Consider the following 24903-nt stretch of genomic DNA (forward strand, 5'->3'; position numbering starts at 1 on the left):
GACCCTCCCAGCTACTGTGGAAACGTCCGTGGCTATTGAACAATGTGAGTCTGGTTCCTGTGTGGGGCTCAAATGTCTCTGACAGAGGGGGGGAAAAAAGGTGGTAGGAATATAGCTTATTGAAGGAACTTCTGAGCTTGGCTGCCTTCTAAACTTATCTGTGAACAGGAACTTGGCTTTTATCAACGGCCTTCTCCCTCAGGCACAGGAAAAGGATGTTAGCTTAAAGGAAAGGAAGAGAAAAGAAAGGAAAGAAAATACTGAGTGGTGTAACAGACTCGTTACAGTGCCAGAAAACGTCACAGGCCTGCTCGCTGCAGTGTCTGCACATGGTGGGGTTTTTCTACAGTTTAAAGGCTGAAATAGTCTGGCTTTAGTAGCAGAATATTCATGGTAGGTACAACAACTTATGGGCGTTAAGGGAATCAGAGTAAATGCTCAGCAAAAAAGAGCTTATAAACATCCATTTTTGTGTGGCCTTTGCAAAGTGGCTCTGTGAATCACACTCGGTTCCCATTAAAGTGGAAGATCTTCATGGAATAGTCCTTCAGAGAGGTCAGGATTACTGAGCATTTTTAAGGATTTCTGTTTGGGCTGTTATCTCTGGATCTCATGCCTAAATTTTTTTGTGCATTTTTAATTAGTGTTACAAAAAAACACTTGCCAAGAGCTGCTGGAAAGACCTACTTGCATCACCACATCCCAATAATAAGTTTAAAAAAAGCTGTGGAGATTGGATGTAGTTTTCTTACCGGTTTTGCTTTACTTGTGGTGCTGCTTTTAGTTTTGTTGCTATCATAAGCTCTGTTTCCTTTCTCACTGTCTTACAGGGTGATGCAGTCTGGCATTTTTAAGAATCAACTGAGGGAGAACAATGCTTCACTGAGAAAACAAGTGGGAATGCTGTGAGGGACTGCTAGATCGTCTCCTGGTTTGAATGATGAGATGCACAGCCCAAGGTTCAGGACATCCTGCAGAGCATTAAATGTAAAGCTTTCCTGGAGTCATTCCAATGCAAGCTGAAAAACAGAGGATGAAACCTCTCTAGGATTTTGGAAGGTGGTCTTATTAAAGGCTGTGAATTTGCATCTCTTTATCACTGGTTGGATCTGCACCCCTCTCCTTCTGGTTGCCCTTCTTTTATGCTTAATGGAAGAACCTAGAAAAATGCAGAAAAGCCCTTGTTGATCTGTGACAGACACCACTGTGTAAGAGCAATTCACCACTAAGACAGCAGCAGTGGCACATGGGGCAAGGTAGGGAGAGATTTTGATAATTCTAAGGGCAAAATCTGCTCCTGCTGTTGTAGTCATTTCTCCAGGGAGATTAAATCACAAGTTCTGGACTGGAGACTGAAAGAAATAAGAAATTTCTCCCTGTTCCTTCCTCCTGCTTTTATTTCAGAACTGTGTGCATCCTACTATAATGTTAATGTGTGAAGATTTTATGTGCCATGTTTCACATACAAATGTGCCTTTCTTACAAGTAACTGGATGTGGCCTAAGCATTATGTTTGTTTATTTAATAAGACCTATTACTGGGAAGGAACTGAAACGAACACGAGACAAAACAAACAACAGGCTTATAACCTGAACTGTTCTGTGATCGTGTCTTGCACAAAAGTGATTTCGTACTACAGATATTGAAGTTGTCCCACTTGGGACCTTCTTCCAAACCCTTTGGACTTGTCTTTCAATATATACCTTTCCACTTAGTTTTAACTCTTCTGTTAAATCTTTATTCTTTGTGGATGTGATACCTCCCAAGTGGTGGGACAATGCTTCTCTGCTGTTCTCCTGGCTTGGAACATCTGCTGCTCCTTCAGGTGCCAGAACCCGTTCTCTGTGCCTCTGTGACGGTGCTGCTGGGAGCACAGCCGTCAGGAGGCACAGATTGCTCAGTTAATAATTTAGCATGACTTTTTGGTAGCAGTTATGAAAGATGTTAAAATATTGAGCACACCAGGGACTGTCATCTCTTTCCTTGTGATGGGCATGGCATACGGTGCTGCCATGTACACGTGGAAGGCATGAATTATCCGAAGGACCTTCCTTTCTAAACACTAGTTAAGGTTTCTGTCTAATAGCTGTTCATATTTGGGGTGTCTGAATAACATATTCAGATTATACTGTTGGATCATAACATTAGATTTATTGGCAGACTGAGTTGTAAGTGTTCTTGCTTTCACATCTGTAGAGAGCAGATACAAGGAGTGTACCTATTTGGGAACAAGTTACACCACAACTTTGCCTCTTTTTTGGTTTTTTTTTTTTTTAGCTTGTGCCTTCTGTGGAACCACAGAAAACAAACATACAAGGACGTTTGCTGTAATAATTTGCTTTCTGAGGTCAGCCTCTTCTAGGAGGTACCTTCTAGATGAAAAAGGCAGCTGCGCCCCCACTAACATCAATAGATATTCACTTTTCAGTTGCCTGGTGCAGGCTTGCTGTACCTTACCTGCTGGAATGGAAGAAATGGGCAAGGTAAATCAAATTTAAAACATAGTTTGGGAAACGTTGTTTTGGAAATAAGTGTTACTCCAAAAGTATGCTTGAAACCCTACCAGTCAGTGACATGATCATAGCAGTGCAGAGAGATTTGGAGCTGCTCTGATACTTCTCAGATGTTTCTAGCAGTTCTCAGCACAGCTAGCCAGAAAAACCCACCCCACTTGCTCTTTGTTTTGGCAACTAAATTTGATAGGTGACAGTTATTGTTCTTCTACTCCTGGTCCTCTGTCATTAGTAGCTTTTTTATCCTGTGCCCTTATTAATGAAAATACTTTTTTTTCTTTCCCCAAGTATTTCTGATAAATACTTCTCCAAACTATTCAAACTAGCCTTCAGACTTCAAACAAGTCTTGAAAGAGCTGATATTGCCAGTTACACCAGATTGACCCGTATGCCCTGGGATCCTGCAGATACCTGCCAGGACTACCCTTGCCTGGCCAGTATAACCATTTCCATCAAACACAGCTCTTAGCCCCCTCCAATGGTGCCCACCCAAGAATTCAACATCTCACTTGCAATTCTGTAATCAAGTTGCCAAATACCAACACTGTCTTCTGGATAATCTGCGTAAGGTGTAAAGTCTCATCTTGGCCCCTTTCTGTTCGTTCAGAGTCAGAGTCCTAGCTACAGCTACAGCTGGATAGGAGGAGGGTCACCACGGAGCAATGAGCTTGATACTTGGGAAGCAAACGTGCTGGCTATTCCAGTTGGTGTCTCTCTGGAGAAACAGCCCTTAGAAATTAATTTTTCAATTAATAGATTAATATTTTTTTGTTCATTTATTTTGTATCTTCCCAGATTCTCTGCCTGCTCCATAATGCTTTTAATTATAGACTTAAATTCAGAATCTGTCTATTTAAAAGAAAAAAAAAAAAAGCCTCGGAAAAATGCTTAAAAAGCCAAGACAAGATGGAATTATTTTAATAAGCGTGTGTTGCTTTAGATTCCTATATCCCAGCTCCAAATCTCTGAAGCAGCCTGAATAACTGAAAGGATTTTATGTCTGGGATGAGGAATAGGATGGTTTTACTGCTAGCTGCACAGCAAGGGGATGACTTCTCATTAGACATTGGGTTTCAGATCTGGAAAACGCTGTCTCATCCCTGCCCGCTGCCAGGACACGTGTGTGTGCAGCAGCTCTGGGAGGGGCAGAGCCAGGAAGGGGCTGCTGGGCTGGGAAGCGATTCCTTTCGGGACTCTGGCCTTCAGGGGAAGATGAATTTTCATCGACTAAATTTTTATTAGTTTGCTCAAAAGCTATCAGTGGTATTCAACAGCAGAGATCAGCCACGACAGACTGCTGTGCTGGCAGCACTCTGCTCCTGTGCGTGTGCCTTAGACGTGGCTCGTCTTAAACGTGCCTTAGACGTGGCTCGCCTTAAACGTGCCTTAGACGTGGCTCGCCTTAAACGTGCCTTGTCCATCAGCCTTCACGCTGCTCACTCCCTGGCGGAGGAAATTACTCATTAACTTGCATGCAGGGATTCAAGTCCTAAACTGTTTGCCAAGAGGATGTCAGACAGAATTGCTTGGTCTGTTATGGCCTGAAAATGACTGATCTGAGACAGTTCTGAGTTCTGCATTTTGAAGTTTTCATAAATGGAGAGAGAGGATTTCTGTTTATATAGAGCAAGGTTTGATCCTGTTCATATTATTCTCCATGCAAAAACTTCCCAAACAAAGGATATTTACCAGCCACAAAAGCAGCCTGTCTTGCCTTTCCTGGCCCGTCTTTCAAACAACGTCATACACCATTTAAACACTTCAGTAGAATGTGACCAAATCCCACTCTTTTCATCCAGCAAGATGCCTTTGTCAGCTGTTAGTCTCCAGCATAAGGCCATTGTTAAACAACAAGGTGATGGTTTTGTGTGCAGAGTAACTTGCAACTGGAAAACCAAAGAGAGAAGAGACATAAATTAAGTAAAATCCAGTTTTAATCTGTTTCAAACACAAAGAAAAAGACAGGAGAGGACAGGAAATCTTGATTTCTGCCTTGCATTCTTTTCTTTCTCTTGCGTCTGTGCTTTTGGAAGAGGTAGACTTGAGTTAGCCTTGTCTTACCCATATTCCAGAGCTGCTGGCAGGCGTTGCACAGGCCTGCTTCCAGATGTCAGCCACCAACACCCAGAGAGAGGATCGGGCACGCGGGAGCGGGGAACTGCACCTCTCAGACACCCCCCAGAAACCACGGTGGTATGCAGCGAGGGACCTGATGGGCAAACCTGAGCAGAGACTTTAAGTGAACGACGGTTGGGTGGGTCATTGCACAAGTCAAGTAAAGGTTTTCTTTTGGTATTATGCAAATCAGCTTAATGTTTGTGAGATATGAATTTGTTTACAAAATGATGAGAATAAAACTCAATAGAAAAATATGGGAACTTAATGTCTAGCTTAACTGACTTCTCCTCAGTGTCCCAAGGAGGTAACAGAGAAAATGAGGCTGCTGCCAGCTGAGGTAGGACCTTGGGTCCTCTGAATTGTCCCCTGGAGGAGCTTCTCTTGAGCTGATGATTAAGTTATCTAATACGAGGCAAAAACTTACCATGCAAAGTTGAGATCCAAGCAAAATCTTAAAGCTGAGGTTATTATAAGCTTATATCAAGGTTAGGTTATTTTAAGGTTATGTTAACTCCTGTTGTTATGTTCACCTGAAGCAGGATCAGCAACAAATCAGGACTGAAACCTCTGCCTAGAACAGAAATAGGGTACTGCAGCTTCCACAGAGTCGTAAACATCGAGGAGCCATTATTGATGCTTTGCTCTATATAGATCTCGCACGATGTTGTCTTGAGTCCAGAGCTTTCCTAAAAAGGTTCCAAGGTAAAACAACGCCTGTGCAACTGCCTGCTGCCTTGGGAGGGATCCAGCAGCGTTTAAATGCCTCTTGTGAGCTCTTTCTGAAGGTCGTCGGGAGAGGAGAGGGCAGGAAAGGAGTATCCCACTCGAGTACCAGCTAATTCAATCCGGTGATGATTCATGTTTCACATCCCAGGATGGCTTGACATTTCATGGATTTATTACCTTTTATAGCAATGCAAAAAAATGTAGAATTCAATTGTACAAATCACAATGGCAGAAAAATAGCTTAACAAAATCAAAACACACTCCTCAGCCTTATCAGCCAAGGCTTTCTGAAAATACCAGTAAAACCTATAACCCTGGGAAGCTCTGTGCTCTGCTTTAATGGTCTTTGAAGCCTAGTGAAGAAGTAAATTGGCCCTCTAGCAGTTCCCAAAGATGGTAAACTCTGTTTTTACTAAATGTGTGGTAAACACAAGACTCCTGCCCTGTGCCTGATGAAATCAGTGGGAGTCTTGTGGCTGACTCCAAGAGCAGCTAGGTTAAACCAGTGGCTGTACAGCACAATAAGACACAAATATCTTCAGTTTAAGAGTACCCTGGGAGCAGGAATGACCACTCTGGGTAGCGGTCAATCAGCCACCTAAAGGAAATTTTGAAAGATGGTAAGAAAAACCTCTTTGCTCCTTGTTGCAACAGTCTAGGACAACAAGAGTTCCTATAATAACTGGTGTGTCGGGATGGTCTTCCTCTGAACCTTGCACTTTTTAAAATTAACAATTTATAAGTTTATTAGTCTGTCAGAGTTTTGGCTCCTCTACATTCAAATGGGAATTTGTTCTTCATTTATAAGTAAGGAGACTTACTTGTGAGAAAAAGATTAAGAAATCTGTACGTTATTTTCCAGACCAACAGTTTTTCGATTGTTTCAGTGTGAAGCGAAAAAAGCCACTCCCCAAAACTAAAGAAATATTCTCAGTTCCACAGTGAGGTGGAACGCTGGGTTTGTGTACAGGTCTGTGTGCATGTACAGACATGCCATTTTTTATTCAGACTCTTTTCTTCTCTGTGTAATCATTCCCCATCTGACACTTCCAGACACTGATAACTTGTGGCAGCAGTGGCTCATGGACCACCACACTTCATGACATTACAGTGTGCCACCGTCCCATAACATAGTTAAACCTCTCAATTTCATATTTTGTTTGCCTGGTGAGGAAAAGCAGACAGAACTGCTCAGGGTTTGTGCTCAGAGGCTGATGCTCCGTGGCTGCCGCAGTTTCAGATATGGCACTATTTTAAAATTATAATTAAATAAATAAATCACCTTGTTGCTTTCACAGAGGCTTGCCCTGAATTTCAGGTTGCTAGTGGGACAGTAGCTGATTTGGGCCCCTCAGGATGTACTTCAGAAAACAATTTAGCTTGAGTTTAAGCACATTGGGATATCCAACTGTGATTAACAACCCTACGTTTTGGTATTTTTTTCCTAGCGAGGCCTTGAGACTGGATGGATCCTCTGTGCAAAGTGTAAGCGTTGCCCATCAGTTCTCCAGGGGAGGATTTTGTGGTCCCGCTGTGCTCTGCAGCACAGAGCTCCGGCCTGGGCGACGGATGGCCTCAGTGTCAGACATTGTCTCTCTGCGGTGGCGGAGCAGAGCTCTGTCTACAGCGACTCAGAGAAACAAATAGGAAACAGGATTTCCCCCAACAGGCATCTGATTTTTCAGAAACGAACCGTTGTAACGGGATGTGCAGCCAAGCAAAACCCATCATTTATACTGAAAGCCTTCAGACTTAACAAACATGGCGAGCGGGACTTGTAGCTTCCTTCTCTTGAGCACCAAGCGTTAGCTGGTTCTCTTTTTCTCTCGGTATTTTCTAGAAATAATGTTCTCATTACCTTTTTGTGCAGGGTGGATTCTGGTAACTGCCAGACCAAGAAACTTGACCCTGTTTTTTTGCTACAAAAGAGACCAGCTTTACATGCTCCCCACCCTCAGGGAACCCAGGAGAGCTTGTGTTTGCCTGCTGCTGCAGCCCTGGGGAGATGCCTTTTCAGGAACTCTTCAGATAAAAAGTCTCCCTCTTCTCACTCAAGGATGCTCTCATGTGAGCATTGCAGCATATTTTAAAAGCTTTATCCGTCTGGAAATTTTCCAGACAGTCCCTTACCTACCGATGCCATCCTCCTCCTCTCCCCCTCCCTTTAAATCTTCCCAAGCAGCTCCGTATCATTAATATTTCAGTGTCAGCTGTTCACAGGCATTGGCTACACTGCAGTGCACTTCATCAATAAGAGCCTGCAAAGGCTGTGAGGTTTGCCACACTGCCTTCATCCAGCGGAGGAGTAAGAGCAAAGGCAGAGACTGGCAGAGAGACTGAGTATCTGCCGAGGGTAAGGCTCATACCGCAGTCCTGGGCTTTAGGTGCTTTTTGCTGCTGTCCCTCACTCAGATCGTCCAGGTACTCCCCTAGCAAGCAAGAATGGATGTCTTTAAGAAAGGTTTCTCCATTGCTAAGGAAGGTGTGGTGGCTGCTGCAGAAAAGACCAAGCAGGGAGTGACGGAGGCTGCAGAGAAGACTAAGGAAGGGGTGATGTATGTAGGTAAGAGAGAACTATTTTCAGTCTACATTTGAGCATGAACTGCTGCATGGATTGTCCCTGAGAAAGTCTGGGGAAATTATATTGTGGCTGAAGCTTGGGAGTGAATGGCAGGAGGTCTGGATAACATCCTCCGCTCTGTCACATAGTTGCTGTGTAAGCCTGGGGTGCCACATCCTCCCCGTGCCTCAGTTGCCCCAACTGTAAACTAGTCATAGGAACAGCCACTACTTCAGAAGAGGCAGAACTAATGCAGCGTTAAGGAGCAGGTGCCCAGGTGGAAGGTTTCTGTTGTGACTCTTCACTGATGCTTTGCAGGCTGAGTCACTCTCTCTCCGAGCATCTGAGCAGCCGGGCTCTGCCTCGCCTCTGCGCTGCGAGGCGCATCCTGAGGAGGTGCCCAAGAGCTCCAGCAGCGTTGTTAAGTGGGGATTGCAGGATGCATCTGTTTCCCCACGTACATACCACCGTGTTATCCTGAAATCCTTCTCTTGTTCGCTGACCTGGTGCATTCCCCATGCACGCACCGATCTTGCTTGACAAGAGATGTCCAGACCCGCGTTGCCCAAAGGACAGGATCTGGCAAACAGCAGGTTTGTCCTGCCTAGAGACCCCCCTCACAGTTAATGCGCTGGTTTAGAAACCTCCCTTTTCACGGGCACCCTTGAAACCCTCTATCTTCGCTATCTAGCATGTGCACTTAAGAGGGGGAGATGGCCAGATATTCCAGGTACTATCAAATCTACAAAGTCTTAAGTTCCCGAGTCTGATTCCCTCACTGCTGATTACTGCACCTCACACAGCTTTTTGTGTTTGCTAGATGTGGGAGAGAGGGGGTTTTTTTTATAGGAAAGTTTACATGCAGGCTCTTCCTGCTGTCGTGCTGCAGCATCCACAGCTGTACATAGCTACTATATTTAAAACAGCTCCATTGGCAATAGCTGCAAACATATATTTGTACATTGCAAATGAAATACAAATGTTATGTGTAGCAGCTCTGATATCTTCATGCCAAAATTTTAAATACTCAGCTATTGGCATGCTGTAAATGAACATATGTAACAGTTCACATTTCAGCTTGAAGCTGACTTGCAAGAAGAAAAGGTAAACAGCATCCCTGTGAACAATTAAACTAACCACAGCAACTGGAACGCCAGCCTGTAAAACATCGCAGCTAGGTGTCGGATCGTGGCATCACTACTGCTCCAGCTTGTTCCTGGTTTGAGTGCTGTCAGAAAGGGTTATTCCAAAATTTTATACGTAATTCCTCGCAGCTCTGTTCAGTCGTGCGTTATGTACCCATACTGTGACCTGGTTTTCATTTTTGGACAGCCGTGAGGTATGGCGTCTGCTCATGGGATTTTAACCTTGTCAATAAAGTTCTCTAAAAGCCTTCTTAAAACCTAAATCTCTGAATGAGGATCAGATAAGGACCAAGGCAAAGATTAAGTGCTCTCTCCTTTTATTTTTTTGTCTTGGTTTGTTGGTATACAGCCAATTCCTGCCCTGTCATGCCCTGGACAGTGCTTTGCCTTGGGGTTGATTCAGTTCCTCTTGCACGCTGGGGGATGCTCAGCCCTTTGGGGAAAATTCAGTCTTTCACAGACAGGAAGAGTAAAGGCCAGATGCTGATTAGCTCAGAGAATTGATTTTTAAATAAGCAGAGAAGGTGGAAGCCAAATATATTGATTAAAACTGGAATGATTCGTATGTCGTTTGTGCTGCCTTTTCTCACTCTGTGCCACATGAAGGGTTAACCAGGCACCTGAACTGTTCCTTCCCTGCTCCTTCCCGTACAGCCCCTTATCCCAGCAGCTTGGTCTCGATGAGTTATGAGCAACCCGAATTTTTGGATGCTAGGAGAAATAATACTTTTATAAAACCTTGAGAGTCTTTTCAGAACATCAGGAAAGGGAAGAAAAAAACCCCAAAGCCTAGGATGGATGAAGCGGATCCCTGACTGTTATTCAGGTTTGTGTTAACTCATCGCTGACTCTTCAAGGAGGATCCCAGATGACTGGGCACAACCCAGTCACTTGCTGCCGCCCCAGGAGAAGAGAATAACGCTCGTTCAAAGACATTTTCCTGGAGCAGACAGTGTCCTCAGGGTCCTCCCCTCTGAGCCACAGAGGTTGAGTTTGCACAACCCTCACCAGGGCCGGAGCTGCCTCCCTCCTGTGCCGCCGCTGCGCTGCGGTTCGCAGCGGGGCTGGTGGGAGATGCTGCCCTGGTCGCAGGGGTCGTGGTGTGGCTCCTGTGTGCTCCTGCCCCGCCGCAGGGCTTGTCAAGCGTGGAGGGGGGAGGAGACCCTGCACAAAGAGAGGGAGAAATCCTGTAGCACGGGCCACCTTTGCACTTGGTAAACCCACTGTCTCCTTTCCAGATGGCAGGAGCCGCTGGGTGTACTGGAGTGGTACTGGATCCTTGCAGTTAATGGGTACCCAGCACTTGACTCAGTGGGCTGTCTCTTTTATTTGTTTTAAATAGGGGGATAAATTATGCTGAAGTTAATTAACAAGGTTAATGCAAAGCTGCATCAAAGTATTGAGTATGAAGTCATTAGTATGGCTTAATACTATATCTCATAAGCCTCAACAAAGGATGCATTTCTAGTTTTCCAGACTGGCTTTTGACCATGCGTGTCGCAGACAGGCCCAGCACACCAGGCTCTGCTTACATGAAGTGACTCCAGCACAAACGCCTGCAGGATTTATACCACAGCATAATATCCTTTTCTGCTATCAACCTTTTCCCACTGCACAGTGCTCCACCAGCTCGGCTGCACCCTCGGGATACCGAAGCTCTTACAGATGACTCACAGCACTCAGAAGAGGCAGGATGAACTTTTTAATTCAATGTACAAAAGCTGCAGGCAAGGACTAATGAGTGAAATGAGATTGAGCATCAGGTGATTGCTTTGCGATTCAACAGATGCGGGTTGCTGGCAAGGGCATGTGCCGGAAGGTCACATTTCATGCGGTGCGTAATGGCTGCTGAGCCTGAGTCACTGGGTGTGGCCGGGAGCCTGGCTTAGGAAGATGAGACAAGCTCTCCCCAGGCTGCAGCGGTGGCACTTCCCCGTGCTATTGCTTCTGCCGCAAAATGGATTTGGGGTGTTTTTCTTCTACCTCCATCCTTCCTTTCTGGAATTATTTTCCATCCAAAAATATGGCACCCACCCATTCCCCTCCCCCTGCAAAAGAATCAAGCCCAGAGAGTCATCTTAAATAAAAAGTCTGGTAAAAAAAATATACAGAGGTACAGCTCTCGTCTCACTAAGCATGTTCACTGCACGGCTGGAATGTAGGCAAGGCTAGTACAGCGAGTTATACCCCTCGCTTACCTAACAACTGCTCTGTGACCAAAAACCAGCAAAGAAGGGCTAAGCTTGAACACTTGTGTCTGATGTGAGAAGGTCTTGTCCCTCAAATCAATATTGTGGCAGATTTTTACTGGAATGCAGCGGGAGGGAAACTGAGGCAGGATGGCATCTGAACTGAACTGTGGGCATTTGGCCCGTCCCGGAGCTCATGTTCATGGCTTAAGACTTGCATCTTCTCGCTACTCTGCCTCTGTACACATTTGTTTATCATGGGCATCGTTATTAAATCCAGCTTACAGCAGTGCACACGTATCCTGTGCATCACTAGTAACTGCAGTTTACAGCAGTAACCAATTTAAAGTACGAAGATTCTTTAGTTTTAACACAGTTCGGGAGGGTGGAGTGAAATGTTGGGGGCATACTGTAGTAGAACAGCTTTGTCCTGCCCCAGGCAACCAAAATAAGTCAACAATTGAGAATTACTTTCAATGATACATATATGAGGCAGACCAGAGCCGGGCTGTTATCAGGGCACTGCACCTGTTTTACTTTCCAGGCTGTTCATGAGAACAAGATGTGGGTTGTAGCTGATTTCTCCCACCACACCCATGGATGCTCCCGCACCTCAGGAGTCAAAGACCAGCCTGGTTCTCTATTTCTGTAGTTTTGACAGCTGGCCATAAAATCCTTTTGTTGTACCAGCATGGGAAACTTGAAAAGAGCATGTATAGGCGCAGATCACTTTCAAAATACACTCAGGTGGGTCCAGTGGAACATTTTGACACGTGTTTATTTAACTTCCAACAGAGATAAATTTGATCCTTTGTCTTCGTAATGCGAAGAAGCATCTAGTTACTGTGGGGGCTGCCCATCTGCTGTAGGATTTAACACACATGCTGCAGTGTACAAACAGAAAGGATGTATAGAAGGTCACTTCAAGCTTGGAGGAAAACCACAGAGATTAATTACTCCTCGAGGGCTACTTGTGTTGCAGACTGAATGCCCTCACATCCTGTTAGCTTTTCTGCCTTGAGAACAGCGAGATAAATTACAATGTAAGCCTGCATATGGCGTGCTTTCATAATTTGAGATAAAAGCATTTGCATTCTGTGTATCGCTGCGAGCAGGCACTTACAGCCGGAGCTGAGGCACTGCAATGTGACTCTAGTAAGTAGGTATGTAGTAGGTGGGTTGCTTGGTCTGTAAATTCAGCCTCAAGTTTCTCCAGAGTCTTTGTTAGAGGTCCAGAATGAAGCTTTAAATGACCACAGCAGCCAGGCACCCTGCTGGAAGGCAGGAGAGTCACGGATGTGACTCCTTGTCTTGAGAGGCTCAAGTGGGTGAGATTTTGCCAGATGACTTTGTGTACATTCATTTTTACAATTGGCTCAACATTGATTTGCCTTCACCTGACTGTTCTTTTCGTTCTGGAAATATTCCAGGGATAATTTTTCGTACTTCAGCGTGGTATAATCAAGATTTTTCAGGTCTAGGCATTTCCAGACAACTTGTGGCTGAAGTTACCCGACTGCTGACACAAAGGTACTCATTGACTTTACTGGGCAAGGAAGCTGGTCCCTCTGCCACCTCTACAAATGGCTTCTGCTTTAGCAGGAGGTGCTGGAGCTCCCCGCTGCACCTCAGAAATCCATCCATGTCCAGAAACCCGGGGGTTCTTTGCCAGGTAGCATTCACGGACCGTGTTTTTCCTTTCACAGGTACCAAAACCAAGGAAGGCGTGGTGCAAAGTGTGACCTCAGGTAAGAGCACGGCCCTGAGAGAGATGTGGAAATCTGTGATGTGCTGCTGGGCCATCGCTCCTGCTAGATGGAAGGTCTCTGGGGGACACTCTGACCTCTGTGATCTCTCGTCTGATGAATGGAGGATGCTTGCCAGGAGCGATGGTTCAGGGTCTGGCATTTGCAGTACACGTGAATGGGAGAAAATATTTATTCAGCAGAGCAGGTAAAAAAAAAAAAAATCTAACCAATGTTACTTGGTAGGCTTGGATGATTCACAACAATTTAGACATTTCACCATGTCAAGAGCACTGCCCGGTGTGTGGAGAGGGTTTAATTGCATCAGATCCTGCTGGGCCAACACTGTGGTGGCTGGGAGACCCCTGTCAGGCGGCCCCAGAGCCAGGGACCCTAAGGGATCCTCCTGGCATCCCAGGCTCCGCGGCAGGGCAGCTGTATGGGCTGCCTTGAGATGAATGGATCCTGTCCCTGGAGAATTTCACGACCATTACTTTTTCTTCTACCCAGATCTATTAAATCAAACAGAAGGTATCCAGAGCGAGGTCATACACAGGCTGCAATGCAAAACACCTTATTTGCACAGTTGTCACTTAGTCTCTTACAGTGAGTTTTTCATTTCCCAGTTGCCCACAAAGACTGGCAGGCTGCAGTGCTGCTCTCCGAGCGGCATTTTGAGTCAGACAAAACCCTCATGTACATGATCTAAATTCAGACATGATCTCATATAAAAAATACAAACAAGGACTGTACCAGGGCTGTCTTCTCTGACCTTGATGCAATGGTTTTAATTGTCCCAGTGAATTTGTCAGCCTTTTGGCAGTGTCTAGCTCATTCATTGACTTTCTGCTTTTGTTGAAATCCCAGTTGCCGAGAAGACCAAAGAGCAGGCCAATGTGGTGGGAGAAGCTGTAGTAGCCAGTGTGAACACAGTGGCAAACAAGACTGTAGAAGGAGCAGAGACCATCGTGGCCACCACAGGAGTTGTAAAAAAGGTACGTTTGTTTCTTTGGTGATGTGCAGGACAGAAGAGTTGTCTTTGGATTGCACTTAAAATATCTGCAAATATTTACAGTTGATGCTTTGATATAATGCTTAATATTATTGTCTGATGCCTAATATAATCACAGAAATATTTTTTTTTGGAGGGGACTACTTGAGGTTGTTAGTCCAACCCCCTTAGAGTTAATGAAAGGAGGTTTCCCAGGAGTGTCTCCAGTTGGGTTTTGAATATCCAGAGTGTCCCTGGGCAGCCCGTGCCAGTGTTCGACCACCCTCACAGGAAACAAGAAGTGTTTTCTTGTGTTCGGGTGGACACGTTAGTCAATTTGTGCCTCTTGCCCCGTCAGCGAGCACTGCTGGCAAGGGTCTGGCTCCCCATTTTCTTATGAATGTAGAAAAGCATTTTTCCTGGGGGACTTGAGCAGAAATGTGGCCAGACTGCAGGAGGACCTGCCCAGAGTCAGAGCTGGGGGGTGTGCGGGCTGTGGAGGAGCCGGAGCTCAGTCCTTGCGCAGGCAGCCTTGGCCTTGGCCTTGGCCTTGGCCCCGGGCCCAGCAGCTCCGCAGGCAGCAGAGGGCAGCAGCAATTCAGGCAAAGCCGGGCCCAGCAAAGAGCCTGACCCTCCTGCTCTGCTTTGTGCCGGTTTTAACAACCACCAAGCGCCTGTTGGTAAAGGCCATGAGACCCAGACTGTGCGTGGATTAACTGCGTTCAGACAAGGCATCTTCTGTCCGCCGGCCTAATTCCACAAACCGGGTTGCTTCAGGTGTGAGGGGATTAAGGGGCATGTGAAGGAGCAGAACATCTCCCTGGATGAAGTTGATCATTAGAGAAGATGCTTTCAGTGGGTGGTAACAAAGAGCAACCCTTGGACAGTACACGAGGGTGAGATCTGGCAGCTCTGTGCTAAACCCGCCCGCGTTTCCCCTCTCCAGAGCTACATGAGTCACAGCAAACCCAAACCTGGAATCAAAGCCAAGCAAGGCTGGCCAAAATTCTTTTAATTGTTCAGACAGTTGGCTGATGAATTTCCTGACCTGCACGTAAACACATTGTGATGCGAAACAAAACTTCTACCCACCGTATAAATCCTGAGAGAATAGCCTAACAAAAGAGGAGAACAGCAGCTACGAGTGACGCAAAATGCCCTCCTGACAGCATGTGAAAAGGGCCGAGGCAGAAATTCTGCTAAGCCCTTGGGATAAGATTAATCTCTCTTCCCACAGGGAACAGCAGTTAGGCTGCAGGAGTGCAAACAGTGATTCCTGACTCTGTGGGGCCACACTACCCCCTCCTGCCTTCTGACTGACCAGGAGCGGGGTGGTTGACCCAGCAGAGCTAGGAATTTGCTGACAGGAGGAATCCGTCCTGCAGATACCCAACTGTCTCCCTTTCTGGCAAGGACTGAGCAGCAGCAATCCTCTCCCCCTTCCATCCTAAGTGAGAGCCTCCCCTTTAAAGGCTGACAAGCTACAACTTACAGGTGTTCATTTCAGAGCTCAAATCATTTGACTTTATCGGTTTCCATCCTTGTGTGGGTCGTCCCTTAGAAAATCAGCAGTTCCTTCACGCTAGCGATGGTCCTGGGTTACGCAGACTTCAGGCAATGTACAGCAGCTGTGAGTTTTCCCGAGGGTTAAAGCATCAAGCATCTGAACTGTCATTCTGGCATCTGGCGCTGATGTCTGCCTGCTTAGAGTTAAAATGGGGATTGTTCAAGAAATAAAAAAGTGGGATGTGTCACATGGCAAAGGGCAGATAAATAAGGGAGACAGGAAACTGCTTTGGATACAGAATCATGGTGTCATGGCAAATAACAGAGGTGGCCAGCAGGATGGAAACGGGAGGAGAAAAACAAAGTAAATGTCCCAGGAGAAAGAAATTCAGGAAAAATATTTGTTTCTGTGAAAGAAACAGATCATCTACTGGTTTAGTTCATCTTAGATCAGGAGTGTAAGTCTCGTAGTCACCGTCACTCACCATACTTCAGTTGCATTTGTTAGCTGGCTTTTGGATAGTGATGACCCAGAGGACTGAGCTCTAGAGGCACAGCGCGTGTGTCCCAGGTGATGTGCCAGGTGACTGCCACGGAGCCTCAGCTGCTCTGGAGTCACGGCCCGACAGGAGCCGAGGGTTTGTGCTGGGCTCTCCGCACCAGGTGTTTGCTCTCCAGATCCGTTCCTGTTGTGCTACACAGTTTGCTAATGGAAATACAGCCAGAGGCTGCCAAGAGCCACCCCAGGCACTGTAATGCATGTGAGAGACCCGGCGGAGATACACTAAGAGGAGTGATAAAGCAGAGCAGCTAGATGTTTAAAAGATAAAGTCTCGCAACACTGGAATTAAACACAAACGATTCAGCCCCTGAAGTTTGAGAGCCCCGTTACATGCAGTCCTGAGATGTGTTTGTGCTGCCTTCTTTCTAATTGCAAAGAATAGTTGTTAACATCTCCTATCTGTTTCCCACTATCTCCAGTGTTGCTCCCTGATGACTTTACAGAGGGCTTGTTCACAGGCCCCGGGCTCCGTGGGAACGCGTGGCACTGAGCCGCGCTGGGGGGGCTCAGAGCTGGGGAGCGGAGTGGCCCAGGAGGCACGTCCCCAGCTCAGCGTTCTCAGTATTAAGATCAGTTACAGAGAGCTCGTTGACATTTGATCTATGCACTTGACAGCTGGGATCAGTAGTGTGTACATGCTAGCAAGGAGTGGGGAACTCTAAGGATTCTGGATTAAGTTTAGCGCGGGGTGGCAGGCGCGGGGCGGTTGAGCTCTGTGGGTGTATCAGGTGGTGACTGTGGCCGTGGGGAGGAATTCAGCCCTTCGCAGAACATGGCAGGCACTGAAATGTGAACACACGTGGGGCTGCTGGCAGCCTGCTGCTCCTTTCTGTCCTCGGCGGGAGCACTCCGAGCCCCGCGGAATGAGCCAGGGCTGGAAGAGCTCTGCCTGGGGGTGCCAGCGCTGGGAGAGCGGCCACGAGTAGCATCAGCGTGGCCTAGCAGGGCTTTGGTACAGAGCTGGTCATGGCCAACAGGGCAAGAAAGTATTGACTCATTAGGAGGAGTTTTTAAGTATTAACTACAAAATACATAAGTTAAAAGGCTCTAAACCCTCTGCATTTTTTCTGATATGCAAAGTAATCAGAGCCATCAGTAATGTGCTTTGTCTGTGGCTCTGCACCCATCCCAGTCCCTGGGGTAGACATTAAGGGATTTCAGTGAGATAACCACCCACTAAATATCCCTGTCTTAAAGAGGATTAGTTCTTCATCAGCATGACACAGCACAAAGCTTGCTGCAGTGCAGACACCACGTGGTTGGGAACAAGCACACGCACACTCACAAAATGTTCCTCAGGGACTGGAAGAATTTCCCCAGTACCTCATGCTTCCCTCCACCTAGATTTTCCCTTTAGATCTATTTGCCCTGTCAGTTTTTATAGATTTTGGTTGTCAGTTCACGGCTCTTGTCATTTTGAATTGGGTTTGATCTTTTTTTTTTTTTTATTTCACTCCATTTATTATTTGAGCGGTTGTCAGTTCTGTGCAACCACTGGGCGCGCTCACTGGTTCACATCATTTCTGTCTGCGCTTGATCTCGCGCACGTGTACGGCACCAGTGCCACAGCTTACGGCTTTCATAACAACTGCACGTTCTGGATATGAGCAGTTGATGTTCATGGCCTTAATTCTGTTCACTTCAGCCCTGCAATGCCAACGACGCTGAGACAGTCGCACTGAAGGAATTAGAAGCAGAAACCAATGAGTGACCCTCCTGTTTAAGTTAGTTTGGGTAGGGTGAGTGTCACGAGGAGAGAGCAACCAAGGGCATCTGAGAGGCAGCTGAGGGCAGAGCTGCTGAGCAGGAGGAACAGGGAAATCAACAGCCTAACTACCTTACAATTAAGTAGAATAAATAGTTGAAACTCTTCCCCTTTGTATTCAGGCTTCATTGTACTTCACTGATGCAGTGATGCATCCCAGTGGTATCTTTCAGCATCCTGCGGAGCAGGGGAGGCTGCAGAAGCAGTGTGGGGTGGGTACTCTGCCTGCAGACACTTCTGTGCTTCCCTCTCAGTCTCATTAGTGCACCCAGGCACACGTCTTTCACACACAGAGTAGCTGAGGTAGTGGCACTGGTGAAATCTTAAAGTCTTCAAGACTCTGTGTGCTCCCTCCATGGCTGAAGCCTGTGCCCCAGTAACCCTGTAGGATAATAATGTAAATATGTGTTATTTGTATACACGGCTCCAGGAAAAACCCTAAGAGAGTCTGGCTGTGAGCTGGGTGAAAGCAAAGCTACCCCTAGATTCCACCTGGATTTACAGGGTAAGACAGGACTCCCACACGCCCGTCTGTCTGTTCTGTCGGTGGATCCACTCACTCCAGTCAGGGGTTGACCTCTTAGTCAGAGCTGTGAGCATCACTCCGAGCACATTCAGCCCGAAACCCGTCCAGGACAGCCTGTCCGTAGGACCTGACGGGTTGCCTGAGGGTTGACAAGGGAGCGGTGTGGGGCTGCTGCCAAGTAACGTTGCTTTTCCTCCAACACCCAGCGTCAAGAGCGCTACAGGAGCCTGAGCCTTTTGCCTTATGCCACTGATGGCCCACTGAGGGCTCTTAAGTTTGCAGCAGGTTAGGTTGCCAGTGAACCTCTCTGGGTTTACAGCCTTAAAAATAATACTAAAACCAGAAATCTTGCTTGCCACTGAATTTCTGGAGGTTTTGGTGAGTAATGTTCCAGCATCCAACATTTAGAGTCCGCATGCTTTCTCTGTTGGATAAGGAAGATAATCCTGGTAAGGCTGTGTATCTTAGAATTTTTGGCGATGGCAAAAAAACCCCACTGGTCTATAACATAATATGGATAACAATAGAAATTCCATTTCATGTGTGGACTCAGCCAACACAGTCACTGAGCTGCTGAAAAGGGGAATTTCATAGAACCTGTGAGACAGAGCAGTCTGAAGAATCACATTATGATTAAATCTTTCTTCAAAATCTATGGACTTTTAAAATTAGTTTTTAAAAAAAACCCTATCAAAATATCAGAAGCCTGTATGTAGTATGCTCTGCTGAAGACCTCTTACCATTGCACAGGAATATTTTTATAAATGGCAGGTCCTAATTTGTTGAGTTTTTCACGAGTGATATCTGAACATGTAACTGTTTCATAAACAGAGAAATATTGTCTTTTATATATATATAAATCTACTATAGTGTATATAGTCCAGATACAAATATATTTTTATATATAAAAAATATTTTAAAACTTGTATAGTTCCTGTAATGAATTCTAAGGTCTTGTGTTTGACTTAACTATTATGTTAAACAAACTCTTCTCTAGCCAAAAAGATTCACCAACTACCCCCCCCCCAAAAAAAAAAAACCCAACCAAACAAAAAAAACCAAAAAACTAGGCCATAGCAAACTAAATTAGTTTTTGTTTTGATTTTAAATACTTTTTCTAAGACAATGTGTGATTTCTGAAGGGGAAAAAAAAGAATCTGCCTGCCATTTCAGAGCAGGAGGAGCATTACTAATTACTTCATGGTTGCAACATGCCTTTCCCTTAGAACATTTTATCCCTTTTAATGAGGAGATGAACACTGAAAGGACTGGCAAAGTTCTTGCTGTCCTCCAGAGAAGGTGGATTTTCAGCCTTGTTTTCTTGCCCAGCATCTCACTGGGACACCTGGGGTTGGTACCCGGGGAGTTCTGGCCCTTTGCCCGAAGCGAAGACCCTTCCAGCACATGGGCCGCCTCTGGAGTTTGTTTTCCTGACTGATCCCCAGGCAGCTACCGCCCAGCCGCGGAGCGCAGCCCTTCCTCATCTCCTGCTCCCTGTAATGGCCGGGGTGGGAAGTGCGTGAGAAAAAGGCCGTGAGGCGACGTCCCTAACACGGCTTGACACCTCTTCATCCTGCAATTGTGCTGGTTCCTCCACCACAGTTTAGAAACGCTCTCCAGAAACATGGTTGCTTCCCTTTCTAAAAACAGATGGATGAGTCACTTCGATCCTGGAGCAGAGCCTTGGCAGAGAGCAGGATTTCAAGGCTATAATAAGCAGCACAATAGCTGAACAGGGATTCTTCAGCCCACCCATCGCTCCTGGATGAGGTGTGAGGAGGGTGGGCCTGAGGAGGGTCCCCTTGCCCGGGACCGTTCCCACACCTGCCGTGGCTGAGCTCCCGGGGGACAGGCCCTGTAGGAGGGGGGGTGCACTGCACCGGTCCTTGTGTTCCTACCAGCTGTCCCCCAGTTTTCACAACACAGTTCAGTGTCTTCAGCAGTCACCTTTGCTTCGCCTTCATGGTTTCACACAGCTGCCTGCAAGAAACCTACATAGCACCTGCTGCTGCAGCAATTGTCATTGCCTTGCATTGCAGGTTTCTTTTCTTTCCACCTAACAGTCAGGAAACTGTTTGTAAAGCTTCAAAATAAATTTTAAGACTATTTACTCACTTTGACCCAATGGCACTGTCGAGTTATAAGGTGTAGTCCTTTTATATGGCTCTGTATGCATGTGAAGTGTTTTAAAGCTACAGACTGGATTCCAAGGCCACATCAGACCCCATAAATTCAGTTGTGAGCTCTGTTTGCTGACAACAGGAGAGTTCACGTGTTTGGGAAAGGCTGTGGCTAAGTGGCTCCCTCAGAGCTGTGGCCTCTCCCAAGCAGCCTCAGGTTCAGGCTGCGCCAGGAACTGGAGACCAGCAACGGGCCTCCATGGTGTGCACGGCTTGATGTCATTCGGTTACCCGGGCTTACTTAACATGTCAGGCTGATGCTAGCAAGAACCACTGCAGCCAACAATACTCTGCAAATTAATGGGGAAAAAAAACCCCCACACTGTGCTTTTCATATGGGAACAGCCCCAGTGCATGGTGCTCTCTATAAACAAAAAAATGGACTCTTGGCAGGGAGGTGAAGGGAATCCCTAGAGCTGTGGCAGACACTGGTACTGGGTTGCAGCTCGTATTCTGGCCACTTTCTTTCTTTGGTGGATGGATCTCTTATGGCAGCTTGCATGGAGAGCAAGAACCCTATGGCAGGACAACCAGGTTTGTCCATCTCCCGACTCCCCCTCCTGCCAAAAATGCATCTGAAGTCCAAGTTCCAGTTTAAATTGTCATGGGATCTACCTTATATCTACGTAACTCTGTGAAAGATGTCTGTTTTTTCCTTTTCATTTCACATCACCTCTTCTTCCCTAATTCGGACCCAAAAGCAGCAGGGGTGTTCTCCTACTGATAGTTGTGACTGGACAGGAAAGTAAGGACACACATGGAAACAAAGAGTGGAGTCTCCCAAAATGCATGGAGCATAAAGTTCTGCTTACAGTAGGTTTGACAGGGACGTTTGATTTGCATTACATCAGCAGTAGCACCAGTGAAAGCGGTGGCATTGTGTTTCTAAAATATTGAAATTCAAATTATATATCTCCCACATACTTTTGTTTAATGTAATATATGCGTCTCAGGTTCCTTCTGTAAAGGCCCTGACCATATGGGAAAAGAGTAAAAATTCAGGGATACTGCTGGGCACGTGTGCTCCAAGGGACCAGAGAAGCTTTGTAATTTCAGCAGAGTTCCCTGGTGACTTGGGGCTGGACTGCAGAGGTCCTGCTATTTCTGCTTCCCCCTGCTCTTGCTGACCGAGGAAATGCATTTCTGCTTTCTGTCCATCCCTCGTGCACATCCACTAAGGTCAGGATGTTTGTCTACCCGTGTGGCCAAATCATGTCTAAGATCTTTTATCTTTGAATAGGAAGCTGAAAGATGTGAGCAAGTGGCTGAAAGAGCCCAAAGTGCTTAGGAAAACGCTTGGGCTTTAAACACAAAGAAAAGTTTATTGATTGGTAATGACATTTTATCTGAGGCGTGACATTAATGCCACCACAATACTGCTGTATCTGCAGTGAGTCCATGCAATGAGTGTTTAGGGTAAGTAAGATGATGTGGGGAAAAGCTTACGCTGCGTCTTACACTACGTAAATTTATTTGTTCCTCCGGAGTTTATTCGCACTGAAGGAGTGAAAATTCTGGTCTTGGTGGCAGGAAAGAAAACTTCAGAAAAAGAACTGATTTTCTTTATGAAAAAGATCCTAAACCAGGCTGTAAGAACTTGTGTTGCTTTTTCATAGACATCTGTTCTGATAAGCTGCACAAAAAATAGATTTTGAGCAACATTTGCCATCTATGAAACCAAGTATTTTATTGGCACGTGTGATGTTCAAACCCATTTCGTGACGTCTGCTCAAATAGTCTGTAAGATGGGGGTGATGACTGCGTGGGGCAGTAAGGAAGGATGGCGTCTCCCCGGGGCAGTAAGGAAGGACGGTGTCTCCCCGGGGCAGTAAGGACGGTGTCTCCCCGGGGCAGTAAGGAAGGACGGTGTCTCCCCGGGGCAGTAAGGAAGGACGGTGTCTCCCCGGGGCAGTAAGGAAGGACGGTGTCTCCCCGGGGCAGTAAGGAAGGACGGTGTCTCCCCGGGGCAGTAAGGACGGTGTCTCGCTGTGACTTGGCAGGAGGACCTGGCCGTGCCGCAGCCGCCCGAGCAGCCGGGGGCAGCAGGAGAGGGGGCCCTGGCAGCGAGCGCCGACGCCGGCGGAGAGGTAAGCTGATGCCCCGGCCCCGACGTCCCCATGGCCCCAACGTCCCCATGGCCCTGACGTCCCCATGGCCCCTGGGCTCTCCAGGCCACGTGTGGGCTTTTTCTGGGCTACTGGGTTTCCCCAGGACACTCTCCCCTTCGCTTCCTGTGGTTATCAATCTGCCGTGCATGGAGCCCATCAGTATTTCCACTTTCATGAGTTATTTGACCAAAACCTGAGCTCATCGGTTCTCACTTTGCCACGTCCCTGTTTGGGACCAAGAATTTGCCATGGGTGACAGGTTGATCTGAGTCTGAGCTGATCTGGGGCTGTAAATGCACATACACTAGTTAACGCTTTCCTATGGTTTTATCATCACATGGAATAGCTTTTTGCTGGTTGCAGCCATGCTTCAGGAGAGCTTTAGATAACAAGTTAAAATTTTTCTATAGATTTTTAGATAACAAGTTAGATTTTTTAAAAAATATATTTTTCTATATTTAAATTAGTTCTTTTAATTTTTGAGCTATTCTACCTGCAATGTCTTTTCGAAGCCCTGGACCACACGCCAGTCTCTGGGCCGCTTTCAGCTCTTGAACAGGGGAGGAGAATCTCTTTTTGCCCATCATGGAAGGATGCTGTAAAGGAACAAACACTTGTCACGTGGTATTGCCTTTACGATTTCAATCCTAAAGGCCTTTGCCCACTCTACAAGCCCCACAGTACCCAAACTCCCCAGTTTTCAGCTTCTCTGATGCTCGGACTTTTCCATGGTGCCCGAAGCTCCCAAAAGTCGCAGCTTGCACCCCCCACCTTGGCCAGCCGCCGCCCCCCTGGTGCCAGTCCCCAGACTGAGCCCCGCTGATGCTCCTGACCTCACGCCTGCAGCAGCGCGGACGCCAGGCTCCGTGCTGGGCTGGAGGCAGAGCCGGCAGCAGAAAGCACAACGCTCCGCCGGGGGCAGCCCAGCCCCACGTTAGCCCAACGTCAACCGCGTGGGAAACCACACTCTTGTTTTCCTTGGAGGTCTGAGTTACAGCAGGACTGTGGCTGGTTCCCAGAAGGAATGGATAATTCATTTATTTTCTGTACCACATACGGTCCTCATTGTTTTGTAGCTGTTTATGGGGTTTTATGTGGTGACTACCAGCATTGATTTTTCTCCTAATTTTATTTGTATGTGTTTTCCACTGGAAATATTTAACTGTTTTCCTGTCTGTCTTCTCTCACAGGGTGAAAATTAAGGCGATTAATCAACTTAGGGACTTCTAGCTCAGAAGAGAGCGTTCCAAGAGCATACATGGAAATATTAGCTGACACTACAACAGGAAAATCCTGCTCTCCATAGACTAACTGCACTCAGCTCTGTAGCCTTTCGTTTGCCTCATAAACCAGTCACACCATATACGTAAGCCAGACTCCTCCGACTGTAAGTGAAGCGCAGGGGTGCGTGTCTCCCCCCCACCTCCCGACCCGCTCGCTTTGTGTGTTTTGGTCAGACTCACTGATTCATGTCTCTTGTCCATCTGCACTCGCACTTGGGATCTCTAGGTATGGCAGAAATATTTTTTTTAATTAATAAAAAAGTGTTTGAACAAGTTTTTTGTTTTGTCGGTTTTATTTGCAGTGCTGATCCTTCCAAACAGATGAACTCTTCCTGTAAAAGTGTGGTACAAAAACACAAGGATCTCGGGACTGTAAGAGCCTTAGTTCATGATGTAAAAAAAAGGGAATAATGAAAAATTATATTTCCGAAGTCGATCGTGTAGGTAGGCTGGTTTTCTGCCTCTCAGGCCTGAAAAATAGAGATTTCACTTTCTAAATACTCCCCCATGTTTAAGCAAGAGTGTGTGGGGGAAATTGGAAAAAAAGGGAAGCTTCTTAAAGGAGTGTGAAAGTCACGCTGAGCTCAGTTAACATTTATTCTTTGCTGTTTGTGCTGCTTGAAAACTGGATCCTGACATCTGGGTGTAACAAATGGCTAGAAGGTAATTAAAGAGACTTGATGGGCACTGACGCGTTAGGTCAGAACTGCGTTACTGCTGGCAGGGGCAGGCAGGGCTGCTGCGAAATGCGTGAGTCCGGTGACAGGTGCCAAGGGAGAATTCCTGGTGCAGCACAAACAGGACTAGTATCGGTTACAGCAGCTGCTCACACTCCAGATAAGTTGCTGCATGAGAGCAGCAGAGACCTTCCGTGTTCACGAGCACAGAGAATGGGAAAACGTTGCTACTAGCTCGGTGCTGTAAATAATGGTGAATTTAAAGCACGTCAGTAAGCACGGATCTAAAATTGAAGCGTCTTCACCTAC

At 46.5% G+C, this 24903-nt stretch overlaps 1 protein-coding gene across 1 annotated transcript; it reads left to right on the plus strand.

Moving 5' to 3' along the window:
- The first annotated feature begins 7616 nt into the window (after nucleotides 1–7616).
- Nucleotides 7617–24191, plus strand: SNCG (synuclein gamma). Its single transcript, XM_074924297.1, has 5 exons — nucleotides 7617–7920; nucleotides 12958–12999; nucleotides 13864–13991; nucleotides 22527–22613; nucleotides 23825–24191. The coding sequence occupies exons 1-5, from the start codon at nucleotides 7800–7802 to the stop codon at nucleotides 23834–23836; spliced, it is 390 nt and encodes a 129-aa protein (XP_074780398.1). The 5' UTR covers nucleotides 7617–7799; the 3' UTR covers nucleotides 23837–24191.
- The last annotated feature ends 712 nt before the right edge of the window (nucleotides 24192–24903 follow it).

This window comes from Athene noctua, chromosome 21, assembly GCF_965140245.1.
Source record: "Athene noctua chromosome 21, bAthNoc1.hap1.1, whole genome shotgun sequence".
Taxonomy (NCBI): Eukaryota; Metazoa; Chordata; class Aves; order Strigiformes; family Strigidae; genus Athene; species Athene noctua.